Source organism: Lepus europaeus, chromosome X (genome assembly GCF_033115175.1).
Source record: "Lepus europaeus isolate LE1 chromosome X, mLepTim1.pri, whole genome shotgun sequence".
Lineage (NCBI taxonomy): Eukaryota > Metazoa > Chordata > Mammalia > Lagomorpha > Leporidae > Lepus > Lepus europaeus.
In genome coordinates, this window is record NC_084850.1 from 126,685,510 (window position 1) to 126,710,383 (window position 24,874).

General features: G+C 40.2%; 1 protein-coding gene across 1 annotated transcript in view; it reads right to left on the reverse strand.

Annotated features, from left to right (window-relative positions):
• Positions 1–24,874, reverse strand: part of PHEX (phosphate regulating endopeptidase X-linked) — a 223,848-nt gene that overhangs the window by 72,021 nt on the left and 126,953 nt on the right. Inside the window, exon 13 of the mRNA XM_062183402.1 lies at positions 9,610–9,687. Within this exon, the coding sequence (XP_062039386.1) occupies positions 9,610–9,687 (78 nt within the window). The remainder of the gene's footprint in view (positions 1–9,609; positions 9,688–24,874) is intronic.

Consider the following 24,874-nt stretch of genomic DNA (forward strand, 5'->3'; position numbering starts at 1 on the left):
GGCTATTTGCTTGTAATAAGCTTCCTACCAATGTGCCTGGGAAGGCATCAAAAGATGGTCCAAATACTTCAGCCCCTGCCACTCACATGAGAGAACTGAATGGACTTCCTGGCTCCCAGCTTCAGCCTAGTTTAGCAATGGCTGTTGTGGCCATTTTGGGAGTAAACCACTGGATGGATGAGGTATCTCTTTCTCTATTCTTCTCTCACTCTCCACCCCTGCCCCGCACTCTGACTTTAAAATAAGTAGGGGCTGGTGCCGTGGCTCACTAGGTTAATCCTCCGCCTGCAGCGCTGGCATCCCATATGGGCGCCAGGTTCTAGTCCCGGTTGCTCCTCTTCTAGGCCAGCTCTCTGCTATGGCCCAGGAAGGCAGTGGAGGATGGCCCAAGTGCTTGGGCCCTGCATCCGCATGGGAGACCAGGAGAAGCACCTGGCTCCTGGCTTCAGATCAGCACAGTGCGCAGGCCATAGCAGCCATTTGGGGGGTGAACCAACAGAAAGAAGACCTTTCTCTCTGTCTCTCTCTCTCTCTCTCTGTCTCTCTCTCTCTCACTGCCTAACTCTATCTGTCAAATTAAAAAAATAAGTAAATAAATCTTTCTTATAAAGATTTTATTTATTTATTTATTTATTTGAGGAAGAGTTATAGAGTCAGGGAGAGACAGAGAGAGATGGATCTTCCATCCACTGGTTCACTCCCCAAATGGCTACAATGGCCAGAGTTGGGCTGATCCCAAGCCAGGAGCCAGGAGCTTCTTCTGAGTCTCCCATGTGGGTACAGGGGCGCAAGGCCATGTTCCACTGTTTTTCCAGGCCATAGCAGAGAGCTGGATCAGAAGAGGAGCAGCCGGGCCACAAACAGGTGCCCGTATGTGATATTGGCACCACAGGTTGAGGCTTGGCCTACTACACCACTGCACCAGCCTCCAATAAATCTTTTTTTAAATATCCACAGGCATTACATTGTGGATATGAATGTAGATATGTAATCTGATGGCTGTAGACTTGATAGTCTATTTGCCAATATCTGGCTCACATATATAGCTCCCCTCCAACATAGAGTAAATAGATTAAATCTGTGAAGAAACTTTTGTTAATGGATCATATTACCAAGATTTTTTCAGGAGACCAGGCAAAATATAAAGAAAGGAGTAAAAGAAATGAAGGTGCATGGAGAAAGGCAGGAATGAAAGTTCTGATTCCTGGCATCCTGGGTGTTCTGCTTGGCCAACAAATTACAAAGCTATGACTTTCAATTGTCCCTTCCTCAAATTGCTTGGGCAGGAACTGGGGCTGATAAATAAATCATAGTATATTCACATAATGGAAAACAATAGGGCAGTTTAAATGAACGTTCTGTATGCATGGACATGAAATAATCTCAAAAACAATGCCAAGTGAAAAAGGCAAGTTGTATGTATGAGAGCCTTTAAAGCTTTAAAACTTGTAGAACAATACCATCTATTGTTTATGGAAACATCCTATGTAACAAAGCCTAAAGAAACACATAGCAATGATACGAATGATTATAGGACAGAGTTTACCTGCAGGGATGGAGGAAGGAACAGAGGAAGGAGATTAGGTCAAACAGGACTAAACACCAAATTTAGAATGAATCTGCTTTATTCATTTAAAATGTGTGTGTGAATGTATCAAGCTCATATAGAACAGATGTAATACTTGTCAAAGACAGAGGTGCTCAAAAATAGTTTTCCAACTGTTCCTTTGTTTGAAATGCTTTATCATAAAAAGAAATCTTTTTAAAAAGAAATCTTGTGGTTGTATTTGAATCAATCGTATAACTGATTGTACATAAGAGATTGTATTTGAAGGTTTCCTGTTAACCTCAGAAGAAACAGAGTATCTTGTTTTAGGAAACCATCTTAACTAGCATTCTGGGCCCACAGTGTTAGCCACGTGCCCCGCGTTCAAGCCCTAGTTGTTTTTCAGCTCTTTTTCCCAAGACAGTTCTGCCAGAACCTTTAGAACAACGGCTAGAAAATTCAAATATGTTCTTGGGTTCACGACACTTTCTGACAAATTCTCCCAAAGGAAATTCCTTCAACAGTAGTAACTTTTTTGAGTAATATCAACAGGATTAGTTTTCACTGTTAGATGAGTTTGCTAAGTATGATACTTTCTTGTTTCATTTGGGGGGGGGGGGGGACTCGACATTCAGCTTGGTCCACAGATATTAAATAAGAAACCATCCCAAAATTTCCTAAAGAAGAGTCTTAAATATAAAAACACATTAAGAAAATGAGGTGCTACCACAGCCATGAAAATAATTATTATAAAATAATTAAACTCAGAGGTAAGTAATAATAAATTGCCACAGTTTATCTATGCTTAGAAGGACAATTTTTAAATTGTTTTAATTAGTCAACTGAGAATATTTGTTATTTCCCAGTCTGGTTTAATTCGTTATTCCATTTATTAAATGGAAATAATAAGTAATATAGAAAAATTCTGACTTCCTCCAATGAGATAGGTTAAATTTAGGGAGTAGGGTGAAGTCAGTCACTGTTACTCTCATACAATAGATAGGACACAGGACAAGAGATTATGAAACTGAGCAAAACCACAGAGTACAAACTGTTTAGCTCTAATACTTTTTTCAATGTTTCTAATAAGCAAACTAATGATTCAGTAGGAAGAGTACAGGAAGGAGTGGGAGAAGGTAAGGACTCAAGTTTGGAGTCAAAGCACTAAATGAGTCATGGGCCAGCTTGCTTCATCAAATAATAGAAAGCAGCAACAATAATGGTAATAAAGGCTATGGAAGACAGTAACAAAACCATATTTTATGATTTGTAAAGACTAGCATGCAAAATTATATATGAATATCAATTATAGCTACAGAGAAACACAGGGGAGCAAAATAACACAACCCAACAGAAGCATGTATTATTATGTTCAAGTATCAATATTATTGGTGCTTTTTCAGTTTCTTTTTCTCTTTTCCCAAACTTTTCTGCTAAGTGATAATACTTTGACATTTTCAAATATTTCAAAAGGTCCTTGAGAAAAAAAATTCAAAGCACAACCATTGTTTGCTGTAGAGATTTCAATAAGAATCAAGGCACATGAATTTTTTTTTTTAGGAAATCAGATTTTATTTATGTATTTAAGCAAATCGTCATGTGGAAGTGATATGATTCGTTTGTTTCCACAAATTGATGATTACTTCAATAGATTTTAGTAGTGTTCAAATATAAAGTCCTTTCCTAGAAGTGCATGCCAAACTGATACCCCCTGTTTTACCTCCTTTTTAATTGTTATCTATAAAGTTGCACTCATAATTATACACAATCTACCTTTTGAGCCCTGATCTCTATTTATTTTTTATCTCATAAATGTGAATTTACAAAGTATAACTTTTGTATTGTTGTGGCTTCCCCCCTGCAACCTCCCTCCCTCCCGTGGCCCTTCCCTCTCCCTCTCCCATCCCGCCCTTTATCGAGTTTCATTTTCAATTACCTTCATATACTGAAGATCAACTTAGTATATACTAAGCAAGGATTTCAACAGGCTGCATTCACACAACCGCACAAAGTATAGGGTACTGTTCGACTAGTAGTGTTTTTAAGTTTCATAGTAAAACACATTAAGGACGGAGATCCTACGTGGGGAGCATGTACCCAGTGACTCCCGTTGTTGATTTAACAATTGGCACTCTTATTTATGACGTCAGCAATCACCGGAGACTCTTGCTATGAGCTGTCTAGGCTATGGAAGTCCCTTGAGTTCACCGACTCTGAACTTGTTTAGTCAAGGCCGTGTCACAGTGGAGGTTCCTTCCCCCCTTCAGAGAAAGGCGCCTCTCTCCTCGATGGCCTGTTCCTTCTGCTGGGGTCTTGTTCACCAGGATCTTTCATTTAGATTGTTTTTTGCCACCGTGTCATGGCTTTCCATGCCTGTGAGACTCTCATGGGCCTTTTAGCCAGATCCGAATGTCCCAAGGGTTGATTCTGAGGCAGGAGTGCTGTTTTGGACATTTGCCATTCTATGAGTCTGCTGTGTGTCCTGCTTCCCCCACAGGATCATTCTCTCCCTTTTAATTTTATCCTTCATTATTTGCTTACAGTGGTCTTATTTGTGAAATCTCTTCGACACATACCCTATCTTTTTGATCGGTTGTGTATTTATACTTATCACTTTACCAAGTGCGCTGGCATTGGTACCTGCCTCCTTGGTAAGATTGATTTGAAATCCCCTGGCACATTTCTAGTCCCACCATTGGAGATAAGTCCGAGTGAGCATGTGCCAACCTATATATCTCCTCCCTCTCTTATTCCCACTCCTATGTTTAACAGAGATCACTTTTCTGTTAATTTTAAACACCTAAGAATGATTGTGCATTGATTACAGAGTTCAACCAGTGGTCTTGGCACATGAATATTTTAAAACTACTTGAAAACTCAAAAAAACCCTAAACTCTGCAAGAGACAATAATTGGCTCAAAAGCTTCTTTTCCTCTCAGTTACTGGAGAAAATCTAGGTCAAGTTGATAATGACTCTCAATCAATTTATTCTCTTGACTTTTCAATTGGTGGTACCTCCAGCCTGTACAGCTCCAGAGCCACAGAGGCCAAGGTTCACTTGAGAGAGCTAAAGAAAAAAAATTTTTTTTTTTGCTTTTTACTAAATAGTAAAGACTTATCTTAATGTCTTAACAACTTCTTTTTATGGAGCATACCATCTGAGTATAACTTCATTCTAGTTCATTTACACACATTCACAGACATGAACACTCATATGTTCCACCAACAAGAGCAACCAAGACCCACCCTAGAGAATAGTATGTGGGCTCATATATTTAAATATCTCCATATACATATTTCCATGTATAGGAAAAGTCTTCAAAAAGTTCATGTAGGGGAAGACATTTGGCATAGCATTTATGACACCACTTGCGATGCCCACATCCCATATCAGAGTGCCTGGGTTCAAGTCCCAGCTCCACTCCCAGTTCTAGCTTCTTGCTAATGTACACCATGGGAGGCAGCTAGTGATGTTCAATTATTTGAGTTGCTGCCACTCTATAAGAGACCTTGATAAAATTCCTGGCTCCTGGCTCTGACCATGGCCACTGTGGGCATCTGGGGTAGTGAATCAGTAGATGGTAGGACTCATTCATTCATTTCCCCCCCAAAATTAAATAAAATTTTAAATAACAGTTAAGTTCATGTAAAATGCATGTTATCTTTTAATTTCATTGTCTATAAACTCTTTGAAGTATAAGTATCACTCAATAGAAACACTGATCTATGAAAAATTATGCTTTTCCAATTCTTCAGAGTAGCTGAAGGCCAACTATAATTCTGATTTTAGTTCCTAGTGCCATTCTCCACTTTTTTTTAAAGATTTATTTACTTGAAAATCAGAGTTACACAGAGAGAGTAGGAGAGACAGAGAGAGGTCTTCCATCCGCTGGTTCACTCCCCAGCTGGCCGCAATGGTTGGAGCTGCACGGATCTAAAGCCAGGAGCCAGGAGCTTCCTCCAGGTCTCCCACGTGGGTGCAGGGGCCCAATGACTTGGGTCATCCTCTACTGCTTTCCCAGGCCATAGCAGAGAGCTGGATCGGAAGTGGAGCAGCTGGGACTCAAATCAGTACCCATTTGGGATGCCGGCACTGCAGGCAGCGGCTTTATCCACTGTGCCAGCCCCTCCACTGTCTTTCATAAGGTTGAGTGAAGTGCCTGATTGAGCTGGTTTCTCTATTTCTTAGCAGTAGTCTCTCAGCTACATGACCCTCTTGCCTTCTGTTTTATAATGTTAGGGGCTAGGAATAGGAAAACTCTGCTTCCCAAGTGGCATTATCAATTGGCTTCCTGCCAACTAACGGCAGGAAGAGAAAGGGTGCCCTTGATGCTCCTGTCCCCCTTACCATTCTTTCCCAGCTCCCCCCTTGTTCTTCTGACAACAACTCTGGAAGAATCTTCAACTGGTCCACTACAGCACAGCTCTGGAGTGGCAAATTCTCCTCTGCTCTGCCAAATGACAGTACCATCACCTCCTTCCTTCTGTGTTCCTGGGCACAGGGAGGGCAGTTGCTTCCTGAAGTCATTACTATCTGGCTTACCCACTTACCTTCCCCCTTTTTGCCTCCCAATCTATTTCCTGTATTAAATTCCCTGTTTGAAATACCAGTGTGCTTTTTGCTTTCCTGGATGATAAAACAATCTTCCCCAAATTGCATAGACTTACTGTTGACTCTGTTTCCATTAAGAATCCATGAAATGGAATATTCCTTTGCAAGGCTAATTTGAAAATAGGCTGATGCCTACCTTTTTAGAGTAGCTAATAGGCTTTCCTGCATGCTGGTGTCAGTTCAATGACAGGGCGTTCACTTCCTTCTGGCTTTTCTTAAAGAATATAGGAGGATCGTCGTTCAGAAATGCTTTGCAGGTTATGTCAGTTTACTTTGTCTATCTCAGAGGGAAAAAATGATGTGGTTCTTTCTCCCATTTGCCTCTCGATTCGTTTTCATTTGCTCTTATCTCCACTTGAGCCCAACTTCAGTTGACAACCTTTCTCCTTGACCTTCATCTGATCCATCACCTAATCTCTCTCCTCTTTACTTTTGCATTAGTACCTGATGAATCATATCTTCACCTGTGTCAAATGTAGCACGCTGTTTTTCATTTGTAACAGCCTCTCGTGCACAGAGCTTGTATTACCAGAAATTTCTCACAGGCCCCATGGTAGTCCTTATCTACATGCTTCTTAAAACTGAAAACACAGTCCCATTGTATACCATCGATATTTGAGTCCTTTTGCTATTAACCTCAGTGGTACTGTTACTGTACAATCCATAACATTATCCTTAGCTATTTTCAGATTGGGTTTTATTTTTTTCTCTATCCTTTTCTGAATACAAACGCCTCTTTTATTTCCTGTATTTGGATTTTTTTTCACCAATGGTTTTCTAAAGTGTCAGAAAATCTTGGGTTTAATTTTTGTCTATTTTGGCAATGAGTCAGATGAAAATCATTTCTTCACAAAAAGACTTAAAAATCGTGGTGTCTAGTGGCTTCAGTTGAAGCCCTGAAGAAAAAAAGCAGCATATACAACATCGCATTCTGTTTGGCATCTGCTTTGTTTACACAAAAGATACTGCATTCAATGACTCCTTAAATTTGGGTCTCTCAACTCAGACAGCAACATATTGCCAACAAAACTTGATCAACTAAGTATTGTGAGCTGGGAATACTGCCTTATTTGATTAAAGCTTGGGACTGTTCCATCTGTACAGCCTTTTAAATCAATTTGAGGGACCTGGATACTGCATGAGTTAATTCATGATGACTTTTCCAAACCAAAATAATCTCCTTTCATAAATGTGCATTGAGAATGCCGTAAGTAACACTTATTTTGTACTCCTTATATGCCAGGGTTGATTCCATGCACTTAAACTATGTTAACTTATGTGAGCCTCACAGTGAAGGTACTTCAAAAAGGTGAGTTTGCTTTTGTTCAATAACCTTTGAAATTGGATACATAACCTACTCTAGGTCACACTGGTAGCAAGTGGAAGACTGGGAATCTCACTCCAGGCACTTTGACTCTACACCAAACTACCTCGCAAACCTTCTTTTCCACATCTTGACTTGGAATATTTACCAATCATACATCATTATTATCCAGGTTCTCCTGTGAAGATACTTTTGTGCCTTGGTATTGATCTTCTTAGTAACAGTTCTTGCATTGACCCACACAGCTACCACAATAGGGAGATTACTATGTGTCAGGCGTTGTGCTAGATGTTCTTACATTTATACAATCTCATCTAATCTTTCCCAAAATACTAAGCCTTGGTTGCTACTGTCAGTATCCAGATAAGCAACGAGAAGGTAACCAAAGGTAAGTGACCTGCACAAGAGTAAAGCATTAGGAAGTAGAAAAGACAGAATTCAAAGCCAGACAGTGACTCCACAGCCAGAGCTCCTAACCACTTGACACTAAGGCTTCCCCTCTTCTCTTCTTTGGAAAACTGAGCCCAGCAAGTCGCCATCCAGCACTTCTGTCCTCTAGCACAGCTGCCTAACCAGGACTCCTTCTCCAGTGGCACTCAGAGCTTCCCGAGCCTAGATTTTAGCATTGGCTCTGACACTGGGGAGATCACTTAAGCTCTTTGAATCTCTATATCCTTTCTTGTGAGATGGCACTAAACACCATCTACTTCACAGGATCACTGTGAGGATTAAAAGATAATGTACATAAATGTGGCAAGTACTTCAGTGTTTTTAATTACGATAATAATAATGGGATTTTCAGCATCACCTTAACAGTGAAATAAGATGGGCTATATGAGTTGTAAGCTACTGTGGAGTATAATATTTTATTCCAGAGCAATTGGATCAATACTTTGAAAGGCCCTATTTTGGAGGTCAGTGAAGAAAGCCTAAAATTGGGCCGGCGCCGCAGCTCACTAGGCTAATCCTCCGCCTTGCGGCGCCGGCACACCAGGTTCTAGTCCCGGTCGGGGCACCGATCCTGTCCCGGTTGCCCCTCTTCCAGGCCAGCTCTCTGCTGTGGCCAGGGAGTGCAGTGGAGGATGGCCCAAGTGCTTGGGTCCTGCACCCCATGGGAGACCAGGAGAAGCACCTGGCTCCTGCCTTCGGATCAGCGCGGTGCGCCGGCCCTGGCGGCCATTGGAGGGTGAACCAACGGCAAAAGGAAGACCCTTCTCTCTGTCTCTCTCTCACTGTCCACTCTGCCTGTCAAAAAAAAAAAAAAGAAAGAAAGAAAGCCTAAAATTAAAACTTTCACTCACTTTTAAAAGGTCTTATAAAATTCCTAAGTTCATTCACAAAGCTAGAACTGCTTATAGATACATCACTTACAGGACCATGGTTTCAGGAAAGAGCTATACCTCAGAAACACAGTTGTTTAAAGAATTTCAGAAGACCACTTTTTCAAAAAAATGTAGTGAGTGGTAAAAACAAGAGTTTTTTTCTGAGGATGAGAACTCCCTTGTCAGAATTATTTATAGGAGGGGAAATAACAGTGAATGTAATTAGAAAGGCCTGCAATAAGTATATCTATTGGCAAATACGTGTCCCAGGATACCAGAACAAAAAAACAATTATTACTATTTCTGGTCAGTAACTTACTATAAATGCATAATCCAACTTAAAATAAATTACAGTATCATCTGTATGTGCACTTAATTCACCAAAATAATCATAAGGTTTAATGAAGTTAACTCACAGCAGGCAGATTTATTGCTACTCATTTAATATGAATGAAGCAAATAAAAAGCGTTTAGCAACAAACATTCACCATTAGAATACGTTCACTAATTGTAAGTCACTCAGTATGCTTAATTCTTTCCTTTGTGATTAAATTAAGTCAAATCCAAATCCGTTTGCTTTGTTACCCACTCAGCTGCGCATTCTTCCTGACACTTCCTTTATTTTGAATCTGATCAAAATCTTGTGATATGCCTGGCATATTCTGGCTTAAGTCTGGCCAGGAAATTAATCAAAAGTTGGTGCTTTCTGGCACCACCAGGTTTAATTGCTTAGACTTGGGTTAGTTGAAAGGCTCAAGGCCAGTAAAACTTGCCAGAAAAAAAATACAGTAAATTTAGCACTTACTGCCTTGAGGTCTTCATTAACATGAGTATCATTCATTATAAACTCAGGATAGCCAACTTTTGCCAAAACAGCTCTCGCCTATAAAAAAAAGGGGGGGAAAGAAAAATGATGTCAGAGTTTCAGCACTAAACTCATTAATAATCACAGGATGTAGGAATACAATCTTCATCTGAGAACTCCTTCTACTAAATACAAGCACTGTGATAAGCAGAAAACAAAAACAAAAATGAAATTTCAATATACTAAAAAGTGTCGCAAATCTAGCAAATAACTATCTTGTACAAAACTAAAATATAGGTCTCAAGAGAAACAGAGAGTATGTTACCAAAGCCTGCAACAGAGAGCATTTCCTCAAGAGGAAAATACTTGAAAAGATGATCGACTTTGGTCTTAGAGAATGGTTAGTATTTCAAAACGCAGAGTTGAGAGGAAGGTCACTGTGAGAGAAGAAACAACAGTGGCAAATGCAAGGAACACAAAATATTTGTGAACCATCCATCTGTCAAGGGGTTAATGCACAAAACACATAAGCAACTCAACTCAGTAGTAAGAAAACAAATAACTGGATTTTAAAATCAGCAAAGGATCTGAAAAAACACTTCCCAAAAGAAGATGTATAAATGGCCGGCCAATGGGTATATGAAAAAATGCTCAACATCAGTAATCATCAGGGAAACACAAATTTAAGCCACAGAGAGCTATCCCTTCACCTCTGCGAGGATGGCTATTATCAAAACAATAAGAGAAGACAAATGTTGATGAGGATATGGAGTAAAGAGAACTGTTGTATACAATTAGTGGGAATGTAAATTGGTACAGTCTCTGGAAAACACTGTGGAAGTTGCTCCAAAAATTAAAAAGATCATGTGACCCAGCCATTCCACTTCTGAGCATACAAAGGAACTGAAATCAGTTTGTCAAAGAGATAGTGACACTCCCACATTCATTGTAGCATTATTCACAATGGAAAAAACACATAGAATGAACTTAAGAGCCATGAATGGATGAATGGATAAACATAATATTGTATATGTACACAGTGGAATACTATCAGCCTTTAAAAAGAAGGAAGTCCTGTAACTTGCGCAAATGAGGAGGAACGAAAAGGACATTATGCTTACTAAAATAAGCTAGACATAGAAAGACAAACAGTACATGATGTCACCTATATTCAGAATTGAAAAAATTAAAACTCACAGAAGCAGAAAGTAGAGTGGTGATTGCCAGGGGCTGCAGGATGGGGTTGGGGAGATGACAGTTAAGGACACAAAATTTCAGTTACACAAGAGGAATAAGTTCAAGGAGGCATCGTACAAAATACTGATTGTAGTTAATAGCAATGTGTTACATACTTGAAAATTGATAAGAGAAATTTTTAAGGTTATCGCAAAATGTTATGTGTGGTAGTAGATTGTGAATTACCCTGAGTTAGCCATTCTACAATGTATGTACATGTGGAGGTCTTCAAAATGTAATTATGAAAAATAGCATGGATTTCCAATATTTCTGCACTAAGACAAAATTATCTTTTAATTTCATTTCTCTGCAAACTTTTTGAAATATCCTTATTGCTGTAAACTGGATATGTTACCCAAAGGCCTATCTGTTAGAGGCTTAGTGTTCAAAGTCTCCTGTTAATGGTTAATAGAATACTGCTAATGGATTAAAGGCGGAGATGTGTGAAGGTGGGGCCTAGATTGGATTAAGCTGTTGAGGTAGGACCCCATGAAGCATGGTGACTTTATAGAGACACATGAACACGGAGGTGAGCATGCTCCCCATCTCTCTTGCCTCCTGGTTTGCCACATCATCCACTGCCCTCATTAGAAGCCAAACTAATGGAGCCACCTGAACTTGGCCTGTTAACCTGAAAAATTGTGAGTGAAAATAAACCTTTTCCCTTTTAAGTTAGCTCCTCTCGGGTTTTTCAGTTGTAGTAATAAAAAGCTAATTAATATACTTTCATATCAAAACATCCCAATGTATACTATAAACAGTTTCATCTGTTAATTTAAATAATCTGGGAAAAGACACGGATTCAGGAAATACATGGTATAAAAAATGCAAAGTACTTTGATATAGTGGGACTGTGAAGTACATGAGGATGGAAAGGAGAAAATAATGCCGGAAAATTGACTTAGGGCCAGGTCACAGGGATTCCTGAATGTCCTGCTAATGTGTCTCTATTTTATTTTACAGCTAACAGAGAGCTAAATATTTTCAGCAGGGGAGTAAAAGGAGACATGACATGCTTTGGGGAGATTATCTGTCCAACATTATGAATGATGGCCCAGATGCCAAAATGTGCAGAGGCAGGGAATCCAGAATAATTTAAAATGCATCATAACATCATAGCCATCCTTTTGAGAGACAGAGGTAATAATTATCTCTGTAGTTTGCAGCATATAGGGAATGGATAAAGGAGTATAAGGAGTGACCAGAGGAGCTATTGGCAAACTATGGCTCCAGGACCAAATCCAGCCCTCCCCCTCCCTCTTGACCTGCTTATTTTTATAAGAAAAGTAGTACTGGAGCACAGCCATCTATTTACCTATTCTCTATAACTTCTTTTGCACTACAGCTGTGGACCTGAGTAGCTGGGAGACCCTGTGGTTCACACAGCCTCAATTATTTTATCTGGCCCTTTGTAAAAAATGTTTGCCAATCCTGCTCTATAGAAACTTCATAGTTCCATGTAAAAATCTCTCCCCACACCTCAGATTCTGAATTTCACAAAGACAAAAGAGCAGTTTAAAATTGTATTAGGGCTCTGCCCAGATCCCCTGGGGTCCCTTTATCATCTCTGGACATCCCACCCCAGCATCTCTGCTCGCTTCTTTCCTAGTGCCCAGCACCTCAGACTCCCTTGAAGGCCTGCTCTAGGGCTTTTAGGGCTCCTTGCCTGCACTCTTCAAGAGCTACTTCCTGTGAGTTTTGCCTTCTGTCCACTCCACCTCCACCTCCACCCAGGCAGCCATTAGGGAAAGAATGACAATACCAACAGTGTGAAAGCCCAACTCCTTCACCTGGATTCAGTATAATCCATAGTACAAAGTATACTCAGTTCTCTGAGTATACTTTGTACTTCCAGAGTTCTCCACAGGATCAGACCAGTTCAGAGGTGTTCCTGGAAACTGTACCATGACCTGCCTTTTCCCTGTCTTGCTTTTCCCATTCCCTTGCTGATTTCTCTTGGGAGAATGTGCTTCATAAATCACTCGCACACAAATCCTCATCTCCAGACCTGCCTGTAGAAGACCCAACATAAGACTCAGGGACTCCAAAAACATGTTGGTTTTATTCCAGCAAGCAAAACCAGTAACCCTTGCACACTGCTCTTGGTAATGAGGTTTTTTCCCCCCTTTAGTCCCTTTCACTTTTTCTCATTCAACAAATAAATAGAATTTCCTTATCTTCCTTGAGATAATTCAAATAATAAATATCAGCAGAACCCTGCAATTCAAGACTTAGAGAGGACATCACAAGTGCCATAGTCACAATGGGTTTTGCTATTCCAGAGACCTTCAAAACACTGTGAGTTGCACATACTAAAAGCCCAATGTAACCCAAATAGCAGATAACTAGAGGTTACAACTCTTCCCCCCAACACCAAACAACACATCATATGTGTATAGGTTACCTTCTTCTGGGAGCTTTCTATTGTTTCCATCACTACATTTAATTTCTCACTGTATTTTATCATTTCACTGAAAGTCATATGCATAATAATAGCAAATAAAATGCCCCAGCTTGTTCCCCCAAGAAGAAGAAATGTATAAGCTCAGTCAAACAAAATTGTTTTCTGAACATCGGTGTGTCCGGAGCGTGTTTTTCAACCCTTACCCTCTGGGACCCCCCACTGCTCTACAGCCCCTAACAGAATCTCTGACCTTCTACATTCTATATGCAGGTCATTGAATCCTTTTTTATCATTTATTTAGCATCACCATGACTTGAAGAGAATCAAAACAGCTATACAAAGAATCCCTATTTACCTGCCAAGGATACATATAGCTAGAATGAGGAAATAGTACTGGAAGCAACATGGCCAACAGCTGACTAAAGGGCTCTTCTTTCCAAAATGTGCTGTGTGTATGTATACCTCAGTTCAGACTCGTGCTCCTTCTGCAGAGTCTGTTGTCAGTTCCACATCAGCCCACCCCACACTATTCTATGTTCTTCCTGAGAAGCTTCAGAACTTCATCTCCCAAAAGCCCATGGTACATGGCCTCGGGCTAGCCTGCCAATGAGAAGCTCCTGAGGGAGACTGGAAAGCGGGAAGAGGGGGCACATCAGTTATGCACTGTCAGCAACCATACAGCAGTCACGGGGGCAGAAGCACTTGACGGACAACTTCTGGGTGTTGTTCTAAAAAAGACCCTTTGGGGGTGTGGGCAGCAGTGATCACTGGCACCTCTGCCCTTCACCCCTCAACCCTCAAAATAGATGTGTAAGCTTCCAATTCCCCATGTTAAATGTTTTCCTGCTACATAAACTTAGAGGAACAAATGTTTTCTTGAAAGAATACTAAGGCAAATAATGATCCACTAACTTTTTAACTTCTTTAGAAGAGAAGCACCCATCATTTGATAATTTGCTGAATGGCCAAGCATTGGTGAGTCAGGTCTGAAATCAATTACCTCACTGGTCACAGGGACGAGAAGGAATGATAAGTCCCACCAAAACGACCAAGGGAACAGGGTATAAATTTTGACCATATTGCATATTTTATCCCGCAAATTGTTACCTAGGCAGTTTGTGGCTGGTCAAAAACTCCAGAGTTTTCCATAACCAGTAAAGGCATTTCCATCCCTTATGAATACAAATATCTGGAGAGGAGCCACACCCAACACCTGGACATCCTTCCTCAATGGAGGAAGCTCAAACAGCTTCTGAGTTTCACTACCTCCGTGACTTTGGGCAAACCACTTAACTTTTCTGAAGCAAACACTGCACATTGTCTACCCAATAGCCAATCTCCATTTCTTCTGTTACAATCAGAACCCCAATTCTGCTCTGAATGACAAGGGATTCCCCACCCCCAAAATTGTTGCCTCACCTGCCTTCCTTTACAGCTGGAGTTGGCTATGGGATCTTGGCCAATGGCATATAGCTAAATGTCCTTTGTGACACTTCCAAGAAAAAGAGACTCTTCTGACATTTGTTTTCTGCCTTTAGTCCAGGATTTCTCAGCTTCAGTACTACTGGCTTCTGGGGACAGATAATTCTGATCATGGGAGCTGTCCTATAGATTACAGAATGTTTAGTAGCATGTTTGGCTTCAAAATATTCTGTAGAAAACCTTCCCATCCAAGTTGTGACAACCAAGTGTCTGCAGAGATTGCCAAATGTTCCATGAGGGCAAAAATCACCCTTGAGATTTTCTGCCTTAGCCTTTCCTCTTCTTTTCTGGAATTCTGATGCAAACCCAGAGGTAGAATACCCATCTTGAAACCATAAGGAACTAATGTCAGGATGAGATCGGCAGGCTAAACAAGGCAGGATAAAAAGCTGATGGCATCTGAAGCCCATTACATGAAGGTACTTGAAAAGTTTGTGGAAAAAATGGAATTGAAAAAGCAGATTTATTTTGCTGCCAATTTTTTTTTAAATCCATGGATACTTTTTTCATGACACACATTTTCTATGACATCTTAGATGCTCACACTACCTTCCCTTCCCTTTTAAAACATAAGGAAAAGAAGGTCCTCCCCTTCTTCAAAGCATTGTGTCATGTTTTTCATTTGCTGTAACTAAATGTAACCCGAAGTTGTTCTCCTTTTCACAGCAGTGTCTTTTTTTATTATTGTTTGAAATGCAGTGTTACACATGCACACATGCACAGAAAGAGAGAGAGATAGGGAGATAGGTGAGGAAGGTAGAGAGAGATCTTCCATCTACTGGTTCATTCCCCAAATGGCCACAGTGGCCAGGGTTGGGCCAAGCTGAAGCTAGAAGCCAGGAACCAGAAACTCCCTCTCAGTGTCCTACATGGGTAGCTGGGGCCCAAGTAATTTGGCCATCTTCTACTGCTTTCCCAGAAACATTAGTAGGAAGCTGGATCAGAAGTAGAGCAGCCAGGATTTGAACAGGCACTTTGATATGGTATGCTGGAGTCATAGGTGACACCTTAACCTGCTACACCACAATGCCACCCCCTACAGCAGGGTCTTAAAGAGATTAGGGTGACATTGTATGTAAAACACGTTTTTATCCCTTGGTCTAGCATACTTGATGAATAAATGTTAGTTGTAGACTATACAGAGAAAGTAGAAACAATGACATCTTGCAAGGATTTGGAATAACAATTATGTGCCCATTTGGGGGTCTTTCTGGAAACCAAATATTTAAAGTTCTATGTGAAATAACATCACTCTTGTTAGCCATAGGTCCAGTTTCAAGGGGCTACACTTGTAGTGATAAAGTAATGAGAAAAAGTATTCAGAAAGAAAAGTTAAAACTTGTGACCAGTTGAGAGAAAGATGTACGCACAAACGTGTTTAAACATAATAGAAATTTCCCTAACAAAGCCATGCTCTGTGTACAAAGCAGAAGAACTCAAGTTATTCACACTCCACAAAATAATTGAAGGACTCTTGAGGGCCAACATTTGTACCTCTGATAATGAACAAAAGAGAAGCTATGAAAGCTAACTTTAGAAAAGACCAAAAACAAAGATGATTTTTACGATTCACCATCTTGGCTTCTGCCATTCCCCCCTTTTCCTGTTCTATTCCTTTCAATACCTTTGGCCCTGTGTGTTTAAAACATTTGCTCTCCTATTATACCTAAATTGGACTTTCCTTGGCAATACACTGTGTTCTAGAATCATCTTCTTCCCTCTCATCCATCAAAACTATTCTTTCTCTAAGGCAGCTAATACATTAGCTATCACTGGAACTTCAAACTAATTTATAATGAAATGTAAGTGACTAATAGCAATCTAAAATATATTAACCCTGGAGAAATATCTGCATGTAAAAGAATAGCTCATTAGCCAAAGGGATAAATTCAATTATAAAGAAGGCTTTGCAGCTTGGATAACCTCTTTCTGACACTCTTCACATTAAACCAATGGCTTACCCACTCAATCACCGTTGTGTTCCCCACATAGAACACATTCTAGATAATACAGCAAGGGATCAATACTCAATAAATACTGATTCGTATAATGGGTCCTTTAGTTGACAAACCACTCTGGTAAGTGTCAAAAATAGTACCAGAAAATACAAAAGGTTATTTTTGTACAATCAAGAACATCATTTAGGGGCCAGTGCTGTGGTGTAGCGGGTAAAGGTACCCCCTCCAGTGGCAGCATCCCATGTGGGCACTGGTTCAAGTTCCGGCTGCACCACTTCTGATCCAGCTCTCCACTACGGCCTGGGAAAGCAGTAGAGGATGGCCCAAGTCCTTGTGCCCCTGTATCCATGTGGGAGACCCAGAAGAAGCTCTTGGCTTCTGGCTTTGGATCAGCACAGCTCCAGCCATTGCAGCCACTTGGGGAGTGAACCAGCAGACGGAAGACCCCCCCCCCCTCTCTCTGTCTCTCCTCTCTCTGTGTAACTCTGACTTTCAAATAAATAAATAAATCTTTTTAAAAAACATCATTCAGTGCTATATACATCAAGAAACACGTCCACATTAACTGATCTTATCACAGGAAAAAAATCTAAAAGAGAAACTTTCTAAGAATCTACAGAATCTTCTGAGAAATGGAGCAAGGAATAAAAACCATTATAATTAATTCTTGATGAAAATAAACTAATTATGAAATATATAGTAATCACCCCTTATATTTGTGCCGCTATAACAAGGTAACTGAAGCTTGGTAATATATAAACAAAAGAGTTATTTAGCTCATAGTTCTGAATGTCTGAGAGCATGATACTGGCTTCTGCTTGGCTCTGATGTGAGCCCTATGGCAGATGGCATCGCAAGGGGTGGGCGGGAGCACATGCTAGCACAAGAAGCTAGAGTAGGAAAAGGTGAATCTTGCTCTTTGATAACAACTCATTCTAATGAGGACTAATTCACTCTAAGAGACAGCATTAATTCCTGCCCAGAACAACACCCCCAATGACCAAATCATCCTCTGACTAGGCTACACTGGGGACCAAGCCTTGAGCATATGAATCCTTGGGGGGAAAAAGCAACAAACCATAACACCACTTGTCCACAGTTTTGCTTTCTGTGGTTTCAATCACTTGTGGTCAACTACAGTCCTAAATATTAAATGAAAAGTTTCAAAAATAAACCATTCTGGAGTTTTAAATTATGCACCATTCTGGATAACATGATGCACTCTCACACTATTCCACCCCATCCCTCATGGAACATGAATCATTATTTTGTCCAATGTATCCATGCTGTATATTCAACCTGCCCATTGATCACTTAGTAGTGGTTGTCAGATCAATCATCAAGGTATCAGAGTGCTTGTGTTCATACAACCCTTATGGAGTAGTGCAATGCTACGTCATTTGTCTCACTTTATCTCATCACAAAGATATTGTATCATCTCCCATCATCACAAGTAGAAAGATGAGACCACATTCACAGAACTTTTATTGCAGTACACTGTTATGTGTTCTATTTTATTATTAAATTCTTGTTAATCTCTTACTCTGCCTAATTTATAAGTTAAACTTTATCATATTTGTATAGGAAAAAACATAGTCTACAGTGGGTTTGGTACTATCCACAGTTTTCAGGCATCCAATGGGGGTCTTGTTATATATACCCTGAAGTTAATGGAAGACTGCTATAAGCTATTGCAATCAGTAAACAAATACTTATGGAACATGCACTCTAGGCTCAGGACTCAGGCCTTAGTGCTAAGAAAACATAATATGGCCCATGGCCTCAGTGCATTTTGGTTGACAAAATAGAGCAAAAAAAAAATTTCTGTGACCACTTGTCACTACTGCTTATACAAAATATTAACAGTACCTTAATTTTCTGAATCTATTTCTCTATTTCCTTATCTACAGTATACAGATATATTTACTTATTGTTATGGTTTGAACAAGATTTGGTTCCAGAACTCATGTAGATATTTAAACATCAAAGTCCTAAGTTAGTGGTACTAAGAAGGCATAGACTTAATCCAATCATGGTGTTTAGGTGGTAGGCCTAGTGGGAAGCCCACAGATAACCAAATATGTATCCTTGGGGGGCCGGTGCCATGGCACAGTAGGTTAATCCTCCGCTTGCAGTGCCTGCATCCCATATGGGCGCAGGTTCTAGTCCCAGCTGCTCCACTTCTGATCCAGCTCTCTGCTATCGCCTGGGAAAGCAGTAGAAGATGGCCCAAGTCCTTGGGCCCCTGCACCCACGTGGGAGACCGGGAAGAAGCTCCTGGCTCCTGGCTTCAGATGGGCACAGCTCCAGCTGTTGCAGCCATTTGGAGAGTGAACCAGCAATGGAAGACCTTTCTCTCTGTCTCTCCCTCTCACTGCCTGTAACTCTACCTCTCAAATAAATAAATTAAATCTTTAATGAATGTTGATGCAAATGGAATGGGAGAGGGAGCAGGAGATGGGAGGGTTGCAGGTGGGAGGCAAGTTATGGGGGGGGAAAAGCCATTGTAATCTATGAGCTGTACTTTGGAAATTTATATTTATTAAATAAAAGTTAAAAAAAGATGTATCCTTGGAATGCAGTTCTCATGAAGAGGTTAGTGGGCCAGCCACTCTCTCTCTGCACACACTGCCTCTTACCATGTGATACTCTGTACCACCTCAACACTCCTTCAGCAAAAATGCCATTACCAGATGCCACCCCAATAAGGCTACCCAATCTTAAACTATGAACTCCCAAAACAAACCTCTTTCCGTCTAAAGCTGCGTGTCCTGGGCATTTTGTTATAGCAGTAAAAAGCTGACTAATATACTTCTAAATCCAAGAAGTAAAATTGAGAACTGACTGGAAAACAAAGGAACTAGGAAGACTGTATTACTTATAACAGGGGTTAGCAAATTTTTTCTGTAAAGGACCAGACACAAATATTTTAGGCTTTGCAGGCTATGTGTCCTCTGTTAAAACTACTCAGCTCTGTCATTGTACCTCAGAAAGCAGGACAACCCATGAAAACACATAAATGAATGATTGTGGTTATGTCCCAATAAATATTGACAATCGAATTTGAATCTTTTACAACTTTCATTCATCATATTATTCTTTCAATTTTTTAAAAACATCTTCAAGTGTAAAATCCATCTTTCGATTATATACAATATAAAAACAGGCAATACACCAACGTTAGGGCCCCAAATCCCTGACTTATTTGTGGCACACAATCTAGTACACAGCCAAGTGTTAAAGCATGCTTGCCAAACTTACCTATGTTTAATGGTATAGTTCATGTGTTTGCGTATGTATGCGTGCAGGGCTTAACTATTAAGCTTTTTATTCATTTCAGTTTTGCTTACTGCTATCACTACCATGCACATACAAAAATCTTAGTTGCAGGGCTGGTGCTGAGGCGCAGTAGGTTAATCCTCCACCTGTGGCATTGGCATCCCATATGGGCGCCAGTTCTAGTCCCAGCTGCTCCACTTCCAATCCAGTTCCCTGCTATGGCCTGGGAAAGCAGTAGAAGATGGCCCAAGTTCTTGGGCCCCTGCACCCAAGTGGGAGACCTGGAAGAAGCTCCTGGATCCTGTCTTCAGATTGGCTCAGCTATGGTCATTGCAGCCATTTTAGGAGTGAACCAACGGATGGAAGACCTTGCTCTTTGTCTCTCCCTCGTACTATCTATAACTCTACCTCTCAAATAAATAAATAAAATCTTTTAAAAATCTTAGTTGCTTGGGAGTTTATTCTTTGTTCAAAAGCCTTAGTACTAGAAGCTTTAAAATTTTCATTTACTTTCTATGTAGACAACAAAGTTCATAACATGAAGATTATCACTTTAAGAGAGTGATAATAATAGCCATCACAAATGAACTCAGAAACCTATGGACATTGAAAAGTTAATACACAACACGATTTAAACTCTCAAGTCATCCCTGCTTTTCCAGAATTTTCCACAAGGTGCACTGTACCTTGATAATGCTGGGAGAAAGGAGCAGGAAGCAGAAACAGAACCAAATATAATTCTATTTTATGCCTGTGGGCTGCAAACTCCAAAACAGCTTACAATTTTTAGAGATGACCAAACTGATTTAAAGGTTTGTTAGTCTGACTGTTACTCCTGAATTTTCAAAGCCTCTTAGAATTAAGCTAATCTACAGAAAAGAAGATAGAAAGCTCATCTGTTTTAATCCCTACTGACTCAGCTATTTAGAAGAGTAAGGTAAATTTTCAAATGTCTTGCATGTATGGGATCACTTTAATCACTTAATTGAACAACTCTGTGTTTAGTCTACATGGTTAAGTCTCAACATATTTTTTCATTTTTATTAATTTAACCAAGATATGAAAAAAGTGGAACAACTAATCACTGCCCTTTCACAAACAATTTATAAAGTAACTTTCTTTAGCTTGCAAAGGCTTTGAAAGATTCGGTCAGGCTTAACTGCACCAAGGCCTCATTTTCTCTGATGAGCTCTATAATAACTACTAAACATCAATCAAAATTCTGAGCTTTAAGCACCCAGAAGTTCAGGAGACCATACATGAATCACACAATCCTTCAAAACAATGGCAATTTCCATAATGCCCAACAAATGATTTACTGGTATAGATGCCTTGCCTAAGATATTATCCTAAGCAGAGTTAATGGAACTGATGAAAATTAGCCTGGAGAACAGGTTTTAATACCCCGTGGGGCTATCAGGATTACTCAAATAATAACACTGTGGTTATCTGACAAAATTTTATCCTGTTGATAAGATAGCACTGATTTACTATAAGTCTTCAAAAACTTAAATTCTGCAAATTGCTTTTGGATGTGGTTCACAAGCTGATACATTTGGCAGGCAGGATAGAGGATAGATAAGCACGCTCGTGAATAAAAGGGCTTCATAAGTGCAAATCACAATTCTGATTTTAGGTCATCCATCCTTATCCATATATGAGTAATGCCCCAGTAGATCCAACAATTTCCATCACTCGCCAGTGTGGACAACATTCTGGAAAGGCAGGTTCTAAATCAGAAATGTATCTGGAAAGTGGACAGTTTTTCCAGTATGCAGAAGGAAAGCAGTTAGGCACAGGTAAATCATAATCTAACCATACTGGCACTAAACATTTTCTTAATGTTCTTCTGGCATTGCTTTCACTTGGGTAAGTGTTGGGTAGGAAGTCAGAAATGAGCTCATGTGTGTGACAAAGGCCTAAGGAGTTGACATCTAGGTCCAGCATCCGCATCTCAAAGTCATCCCGATAACCTTCCAGGGGCAGCCCAGTATCTACACTTCAAACGCCCTGCCCCTTCTACCCGATAACCATCCTTCCTCTAAGGCGGGGCAACACCAGCCAGGCTTCCCCCCATCTGATAACTTCAGGGGGAAAACTCAGAAAGGAATTTTTCATATTTACCTCCAAAAAGTCCTTTGTTCCAGGAGGAGCAGAGGTGGGAAGGCAAGGCCCATCCCCTTAAAAACCCTGGCCTCAACCGGACTGCACGCTCTGCCTCTCTGCCTCTGCCTCTCTGCTGAGCCGCCTGCCTGGCCTGCCCAAGTGTACTCTCTCCACTCAACCATGTAACCTCGCTCTCCCCCAGTCTGAGTGACTGGGAACTCTCTCAGGTTCTGTCTGGAGAGGTGCCCATCCATTCTTACAGATGTCCCTACCCTAATAAACCTTGCTATTTTGCTTTCCACTTACTCTCTGTCTCACGCCTGAATTCTTTCTTGTGCGAAGACAAGAACCCTTGCTTCCTCAGTAACATAAACCCTGTAGCTTCAAAGGAATGAAAGAAAAAAAATCAAAATTTGAGTTTTCTTAGTAAGTAGATGGAGCACAAAGTAGCAACAGAATTAAGAAACCAAGACTACTCTATGACTTATTCATAAAACACCCATGTCCCCTGAAAATAGGAACAGTATTCTCTTAAAAACAGAGGCAACTCTCATTTCTTCCCTTTAAAACTGGAGAGTGGCCCGAACATATAGTTTTTGAAATCAGTGTTTTTTTATTAGCCTTAATTACATGTAGTAAACTGCTCCCAAAGTTTTTGCAAATAGAACAGCTGTTAGATTTGCTCAAATGAGTATCTTAAGCCTCAATTCTCTAACCCCATTTGTCCAGACATAGCCAAGAACAATCCTATATCATTGTTGGACTTTTATGTAAGCCAAAGCAAATTGTATTTTTCTCCATCTCACATGCCTCTTTATTGGGGCCAGTAAACTACAGGCCACAGGCCCAAACCAGCCTACCACCTGTTTCTGTAAATAAAGCTTTACTGGCCTAGAATATGGTACTGTGGCAAAGGATAATTTTGAGCTGAAGGCATCAGGGAATCAATAGGAACAGGAAAAGGCTTTCTCTGTACTCCTCTTACCTGGCTAAAAGCAGAACTTTCCAAAAGAATTCAAATGCCATAAATCCCCTATTAAGGGAGGCTTCCTCTACCAGAGCAAATATGTGACTTCTGTCATCACAGACCAGAAGTTGGCATCAGAATGAAAACTTGTATAAGCAGATACAAACCGTATCTTCCATTAGGTCCCTCCATCTATTTCTCAGTCATTTTTAATCACTTATTGTCCCTTGAAATACAAACTCCAGTCTTCATTCATTCATTCATTCAAGAGAAAGAAAACTTCCTTCTGCTGGTTCACTCCCAAAATGTCTCTAACAGCAAGAACTGAAGCTGGGAGACAGGAAGTCAATCTAGGAACCCAATCCTGGAAGCCTATGTAGGTGGCAAGAACCCAACTACTTGAGCCATAACTGCTGCTTCCCAGGGTCTGTACTGTTGGGAAGCTAGAGTCAGGAGCTAGAGCTGGGAATCAAACCTAAGTCCCACAATGTGGAACACAAACATCTTAAATGCTAGGCTAAATGTCCACCTCCTGCCTCTCCATCTTAAGATGCTATATATAGCGGCCAAATCCCAACATTTTCTGTAAGCTCCCTAGTAAATTGTGAATAAACTTTGTCTTTCTCTTGTTAATCTGTTTTTTGTCAGTTTAATCCACTAGCCCCACAAAACTAAACCTGAGAAAGAAGAAAAGTTTTCCCTCCTTTGCAACAGCCACGTTCAATTATGTATTGCATATGTATGGTCAATTTCTTGCTACAATGGTGGAGTTGTGCAGTTTCAACAGAGGCTATCCAGTTTGCCCATAGCTCTTCTGCATAAGTGTTTCCACAATTTTTATGAAGTACAAAGGTTGACTTTCTCAGCAAGTTTCATCAAGATATAAACACCTGATTAAATAATTATTTAAATAACTATATGATTAGTGGTAATAATTATTCATGTTTTGTTGAGATAAATATCTGAGCTTTAAAACAGAATCAATATGCAAATATTAACCAAAAAAGGAGAACTGGAAATGAATATCATGGGTACGTTACTGCACTTTTTATAGAAAAGGAAAAAAACACATAGAAATTATTAAAAATCATTTTCAAATGTCAAGATTCAGAGGGCTTAGAAATGCACCTGCAATACCTAGGCCTTAACACCTAGCATTTCTCAGAGAAATTTAATCAGTTACTTAATCCTCTTCCAATTGTTAAGTAACTTATTTAAACAGGAGGCATGTTGGAGATTAACTTAAATAAACATATCCCCTTCTCTCATCAACAGCTCAGCTGAGTGGGAATTGTCGTCATTCTTTCCATTAAAGTTTAGCTCTGAGCTGAGCAATTCTCCACTGCCTAAAAAAGCTTCTGAACATAATCTCCCTCACGAGGTGGAGAGAGAGATCAACTGATATAAGTCTGGGGAATTTTTAAAATTAGGCGGACTTCAATTGTCCTAAGAGATTTTGCAAAAGACAGGGATGTCATAGGGCTAGTGCCCATATACACTGCTCATTATTTTGGCATTGGCATCCTCTAGGGTTTCTCAACATTTGGTCTTTTGACTAGCAAGATCAGCATCTCTGGGGAGCTTATTTAAAAGGCAAATTCATGGGACCAGCCTAGACCTACTGACTCAAAATACCTATGGGTTGAGACCCAAGAATCTGCATTATAACAAACCTAACCATAAGGAATGCTTCTCCACTTTGGTACTGCTTACATTAGGGACCAAGTCATTCTTGCCTGTGAGCACCATCCTGTGCATTACAGGATGTGTGGCACCATTCCCAGCCTCTACCCATTAAATGCTACTAACATTCCCCTAAAACCAGTATTCAAT